The 6,788-nt window shown below is 34.2% G+C and overlaps 1 protein-coding gene across 2 annotated transcripts; it reads left to right on the top strand.

The window, feature by feature from the left end:
* The first annotated feature begins 1,611 nt into the window (after positions 1–1,611).
* LOC121262450 (probable protein phosphatase 2C 46) lies at positions 1,612–6,042 on the top strand. 2 transcript variants are annotated; one of them, XM_041164927.1, is made up of 5 exons: positions 1,612–2,062; positions 2,487–2,918; positions 3,155–3,522; positions 5,061–5,297; positions 5,585–6,042. In XM_041164927.1, the coding sequence occupies exons 2-5, from the start codon at positions 2,600–2,602 to the stop codon at positions 5,852–5,854; spliced, it is 1,194 nt and encodes a 397-aa protein (XP_041020861.1). In that variant the 5' UTR covers positions 1,612–2,062; positions 2,487–2,599; the 3' UTR covers positions 5,855–6,042. The 2 variants fall into 2 exon arrangements, with proteins under 2 accessions (XP_041020861.1, XP_041020860.1); XM_041164926.1 differs by having other exon boundaries at positions 1,653–2,062; positions 3,152–3,522.
* Positions 6,043–6,788: the final 746 nt, after the last annotated feature.

Genomic DNA, 6,788 nt, shown 5'->3' with positions numbered 1-6,788 from the left:
AAACTGAGTTTGATATCCAAATATCAAATTCTCAAATTACTACATTCATCTCAACTCAAAACATCTTTATATGTGGGACTCACAATTTTGTTTAATTCAACACCTTTTTATATACATGACTCATAACTTTTTTTAACTTTTTATAATTATATTTAAATTTATCTTAATATTTAAACATATTTAAGAGCATTTTTAATAGAATAGACAGAAGCAAAAAAGTCCTATATTTAGCTATTATAGAAGAAAAATCAATTGCAATGGATTAGATAAAGTAAAAAACAAAAATCAAGTTTTAGCTGTAGCAACTTCAAAAGTAAAGTCATATCTGATGGGTACCGTAGACAGACCAATTTTTTACTTTATTATTTTCTCTCTCTCTTCTGCTCCACATTTCCTCAAAAACTGTCGTGTTTCATTTCGCTCACCTCCTGGTAATTATTCTTATCATCCTCTACTCTGTTCGGTTACGATTAAGTTGTTTTGTTGCAAAGGTTGATGTTTCCATTATAAATTTTGTGACTTTTTTGGTTTTTAAATGTAATTACATATATATATATATATTTTTTTTAATATTAAGTGGGGAAATAAATTGAGTGTTGGGTGCTTGACGTGGGTGGCGGTTGAGACTTGGTGTTTGTGTGTGTAAGCTTTTTTGGGTTTGAGTTGTTTTTGCCTATATTATTTTATTATTATATAATGAATAGCTCAATTTAGATAATAAAATCATTTCAATCCATCTAATCTTATCTTATCATTATAATTTTTATAAATTTTTAGATAAAATACAATAAATAATTGAAATTTTTCAAATTCTAAAATAATAATAATATTTAAAAAATATTTTAATAATATTTTATTTAACTTTCAATTTTCATCTAAAATCATATCATTTTATCTTACTATCTAAACCTCACTTAAGTAAATAATTCAATATGGAGATTTGATATAAATGGAATAGTTAAAGTTAAATTCATCTCATATTAATTAAAACTTAGGTTTGGCTTTGGCTATTTTAATGAGAGTGCTTTAAACTCATCTTAGGTATGCTCTATAAAACTTACTCCATCATCTCAATTCATTATTATTTATAAAGAACTCAATCCAACTCAACATCTAAACAGAGACTAAAGCACGACTTCACGACGTGATTTGATATGATTCGTAAGATTATAAAATTACTTTAATTATAAAATAGATCTAATAGATCAGATAAATTCACATTAATTTATATGATTATTTTTATATAATTTTTTTATAAAAAAAGCAGTACTCAAAAGAAAAAAGAAACCTTACTTGGTCTTAGGGAGAAAAGTAAGGACAAAAACTGATGGGCAAGAAATTGCATGGGTTTAAAAGCAAGTTTTTCAAAATATTTATTTTATTTTTATTTTTTATTTAATTGGAGAGTGAAACAAAAAATGTCATTACAATCCAAATTTTGTTTTTTTTCCCACAGTGGATTGAGACCAGATATTTTGTGTGTGATGAAAAGTTTGACCAAATGCAGGAGTATTTTTTGGAATTACAATAATTATTAAGCTCAGAAAAAAGAAAAGAAAATTCACAATAATTATTTAACTATATTCTGTCCCTTTCTATCTACTTTCTCTATCTTTTGGTTTATATGTGGAGCCCATGGCTGCCAATATGCATAGCTGGCTTTCAGCCATCGCTTTTGTTCGTTTTCTTTCTTTTATAGAGCGTTGTCCGCTGTGAAAGACCAGAGAGATAGAGAGAGATAGAGAGGCAGGGGAAAGGGTTTCAGCTCGATTAATCACACTGATTGATAACTCCTTTTTCAATTTTATCCATCTTCTACCTCCTCCATCACCCACCATTAAATCCATACTACGGTGCAAAAAAAAAGAGGAAAAAAAGAAAAGCAAAGAGGAGAGAGTGAACCATATGCGAAAACCCTACTACCCACAGTTTTATTTGATGGATCTATGGATCTGACGCTTTCATACCCACATGTATTGCTCAGTCTCTTTTAGATCCCCATCATTTTCTTTTTGTGTTATTCGGTGGCTGACCAGAACCGATCTCGTTGCCTAGTTATACTGTGAGTTGTTTTTTCCTCTATATCTTTGTTCTCTTTTTACTTGGACCATTTATGTGATTGATGTGTTTTTTTTAATTATTGTTTTTAATTTGTTGTTGGGTTGTTGAAAGTTACTGAATTTTGGGTGTGTGCTCAGCTAATTGTATGGTTGAATGTGGAGGTAGATTGATCATTACACTTTGCCGCAATTCTTAGTTGTTTTATTTCTGGTGTGCTATCCATTTATAGGTAGTATTAGTTTGCGGGTCACAGTCTTTTTAAGTTCTTAGCAGAAATGGAGATGGGCTTTATATTTCATGTCATATTATGTTCATTCCAGTGAGATTTTGAATATTTAGATTGAAATTTAATTTCTTTTTTCAGTTGCTTGAATGAATTTTGGTCTTAGTATGCTAACACGTGTTCTTTCATTTCCTTCATATAGTGGTCATCTTGGTCTGCATTCGAGGAGGCTGCTGGGGTCTTGGTTGGAGAGGGAGGTATTGCATCCATTTTTGGATGTGGCGGAACAGGAGGCTCGCTCGGGTGAAATGAGGGATGTTATCAAGGTTGATGAACTTTCTGAGGGCCTGCTGGCTGCCGTCCTCGGACCATTATGTCCACAGGAGTTTGGATGCTGCAGGCCGGCAAGATGGACTACTTTGGTACAAAGACACCGGTCAGCATATGAGTGGTGAATTCTCAATAGCAGTTGTCCAGGCCAACAATTTGCTTGAGGATCAGAGCCAGATTGAGTCTGGTCCCTTAAGCTTGCTCGAGTCTGGCCCATATGGCACTTTTATTGGAATTTATGATGGTCATGGTGGGCCTGAGACTTCACGTTTCATTAATGATCATCTATTCCAGCATCTAAAGAGTAAGAAATCTATGCCCAGATGGACTTTTAGGAATAGACTATTAGTTAATGCCAAAATTGACATGTACTCGGTTCATATTACATTGCAATTGATATTAATGAAAATTTATGCAAGTTTCCTTCAGTAATCTGGGCTATTGTCTTGTCTGTATTTTATTTGTTCAGTTCAACATGGAAATTGAGTCATTGGCCTTATGATTGGGTTTATGACTGGGTTAAAATTGGTCTCTTAGCAGGGTTTGCCTCAGAGCAACAATCCATGTCGGTGGATGTGATTCGAAAAGCATATCAAGCAACAGAAGAGGGATTTCTGTCTCTTGTTACCAAACAGTGGCCTATGAAACCTCAAATTGCAGCTGTTGGATCTTGCTGCCTGGTTGGTGTGATATGTGGTGGCACCCTCTACATTGCTAATGTTGGTGATTCCCGTGCTGTTCTGGGGAGACTTGTTAAGGCAACTGGAGAAGTCCTTGCCATCCAGCTATCATCAGAACATAACGTTGGAAGAGAATCCGTGAGACAGGAGATGCACTCTTTGCACCCGGATGACTCACAAATTGTGATTTTAAAGCATAATGTTTGGCGTGTTAAGGGCTTAATACAGGTGAGTTCTTTGTGTGGATGATACTGACTGACGTTTCATTTGAACCTCACCTATGTTATCACTTATTGTTTTTAATGATTTATTGTCATTCTGATCTGTGGAATGGAGATGTTACAACGTTAATGGTTTCTGAACTTGAAAGAATGTGACCTAATTTTAGTAGACCAAAGCTAGTTACAGCTACCCTGCTGTGCAGATTGTACCTAGTGTATAGTGTGGATCCTTTGATTTTTTAGATCTTTGTGTGTGTACTATCTGAATTTCTACACGCAGCGTATATCGACTAAATAGTTAAGGGTGATAGTGTCTGTGGTGTGTGTAGGCTGCATGTGATTCTGGCTTTTTCATGTTGTTGAGTATCCACGGTTCCATCTGGAAGCCCTATGCAGACTAGGCCTCGTTTGAATACCAAAAAATTTTTTAAAAGCTTTCAATAAATTTGAAAATTTAAAACCAAACATCTTCAAATCTTAAAAAAATATACTATTTAACTTTTCATCCAATCATTACCCAAACACAAAAATCAAAACAACTTTTACAAATATCAAAACCAAAAGTACTCATAAGAAACTCTATTCAAACATTTTTTCTACTCTTCCTATCCACTTTCACAAATCCCAAGATAAAACTTATTTAAAAAAAAATTATTTATATTTCTCTCTCCTTTCCCAAAACCCAATAAACAATACATCTCAAAACAAAAAATAGTCAAAACATTCTCAAAATTTTCCATAACCAAACATACCCATAGACTGTTAAAGTTGCCTGCGTAAATTGATCAGGATGCAAATCGTTTCAGTAAGGGGGCAAAAGTTGCCAAGGAGATCTCAAATTTTAGGTTTTTTAAGATTCTTCCCATTTTTCACCCTTTATTTTTACCCTTCTACTAGGAGCACCTGAATGTTCTTCGGGCCCAGAGTTCCAACTATAGCGGTAAAGATTTCTGTGGGAAGGGAGATTCTTGTTCTTCCTTTTTTTTTTTTTTTTTGATAAGTAAATATATTGATACGAATGAAATAGGCATAGCCCATGTATACATGAAGTATATATAGGAGATTTTGTTTACTGAGGCCCAGGTATAAAATGAAGTTACTTTAAAAAATGTTTAAATTAAGATATACAAGGTCCGTAGATTTATCCAAAATGGGGAAAAATGAAAATGAAATGCTTTCCATACAAGGATCAGACTCTGAAAATGTTTCTACTAAGATGCCATTTATAGCTTGTAGTTGATTTTCACATCTTAAGATGGTGAATTGGAAAGAAATATAATTTGTAGTGGACTGGGGAGAGTGATAGGCTGGATATTTGGCTCAACTGTTTTCTGGGAGATGTTTTAGCATGTCATTATTTTACTATGATCTCTACAAGATCTATATGAAAATGGACCTTGAATCCATTGAATTTGATAAATTTACTAAAACTAGTTGTTGCACATGTGGATTTTGTGTGTGTGTGTGTGGTGATGCAATTTTAGTGGCATGTTGAACATTTTTCTGTCCAAAAGTTACTAGTTTATGGATATGTTTGCGTTGCAGGTGTCTAGATCCATTGGTGATGTCTATCTGAAAAAGCCCGAATTTAACAGATCGCCTTTGTATGCAAAGTTTCGCCTTCGTGAACCTTTTAAGAGGCCAATTTTAAGCTCTGAGCCATCAATTTCTGTGCATGAACTTCAACCTCACGATCAGTTTATTATATTTGCTTCTGATGGGCTGTGGGAGCACCTTAGCAATCAGGATGCGGTTGATATTGTTCAGAACCATCCACACAGTGTAAGATATTTATCTCAGCAATGGCAATTTCTAGTCCATGGGTGTGTTTTACGTCTGAATTTTTTTGAGGAACTACCAGCTGGCCTGACCCTGAATCTTATTATTATATATATATAAAAAAAAAAAAAATTCCCATAAAACTTGTAAAACTTTGTGGAGCTCTAACCTTGGGGCTTTCGAGTCCATTCAATAAGTACACATGCTTTTGTTTTGGATTATCGTCAATGCTTATCATATTAGTAGCTTTGAGAAATAATGGGATTTGACATTACCTGCTCTTCATCCAGGGAAGTGCCAGGAGGCTTGTGAAAGCTGCCTTGTTGGAAGCAGCTAAGAAAAGAGAAATGAGGTACTCAGATCTGAAGAAAATTGACCGAGGCATTCGCCGACATTTTCACGATGACATTACTGTCATAGTTGTTTATCTTGATTCAAATCTAGTGAGCAGAGCAAGCTCGGTGAAGGGCCCAACTTTGTCTGTGAAAGGAGGCGGTGTTAATCTAACTGCAAAAACTCTAGCCCCCTGTGACACACCCGCCGAAGTTAATACTACCTAATGAAGCTGCCTCTTTGAACCATTGTTGGATCCTTCTCAGTTTTTGAGTTTCCATCAGCTTGTATATCAAGGGAAGCTGAAGTCAATTAATTTCTTCTTCTTTCTTGTTTGTTTGGTGCCTTTTTCTGTACAATGTAACATTTAACTTGAGGCATGCATTTTATTTGTTTTGAAAATCTTATTCACAAATTGTGCATCTCAGTGGGACCAGCACTTCTTACTATCGCATGAAGCTGAAAGTATCTAGTGAAGAAATTCATACAATACTAATCGAGTAATGCTACATGCAGTCGTGGAGTATGTAAATGTTGTGCAGTCGTTTTGAAAAAGAGTGAGATTTACTATTAAAAAATTATTTTTTTTCATGTAGGTTCTATATTTATTCACTTTTTTCAAAGTGATTGCACGGCATTTACGTATTTACGATTGTAACTATCATTTCTCCTACTTTTTCCAATATAAGAGCAGCACTTCACACACATCAAATATGAGTCATGCCTCCCAAATTCTTCTTCCCCTCACCCCCCACTCCATGCCAAAGATTTCTTGTTTTCTTGTTTGTATCTTCTTTATTCTCTTAATGATGTTAAGTGGACATGCATCAAAACTAGCAGAAAGAAAGGCTGTGAAACAACTGCAAATTTACATATTAATGTTATGAATGTTTTCAAAAAAATATTCTGCAGATTCTCATAAACATCCAATAAGCCTTATGCATATTGAGTTCAAAATGTTTTCATAAAAAAAATAGTGAAGTTCAAACGTATCCTCTGAAAAAAGATCAACTTACCAGACATCAAATTGACGTGAATATTCCCATATTGGTTTGACATCGGCAAATAGATCAAGAACTATCATTTTTCCATATGGATTAGAACGTACAAATGCATGCAGATATTGGCAAGTTGAAAGTCAATTAATAGAATTGAACAAAA

Source organism: Juglans microcarpa x Juglans regia, chromosome 4S (assembly GCF_004785595.1).
Source record: "Juglans microcarpa x Juglans regia isolate MS1-56 chromosome 4S, Jm3101_v1.0, whole genome shotgun sequence".
NCBI lineage: Eukaryota > Viridiplantae > Streptophyta > Magnoliopsida > Fagales > Juglandaceae > Juglans > Juglans microcarpa x Juglans regia.
This window is presented reverse-complemented; position numbering and strand designations above follow the sequence as displayed.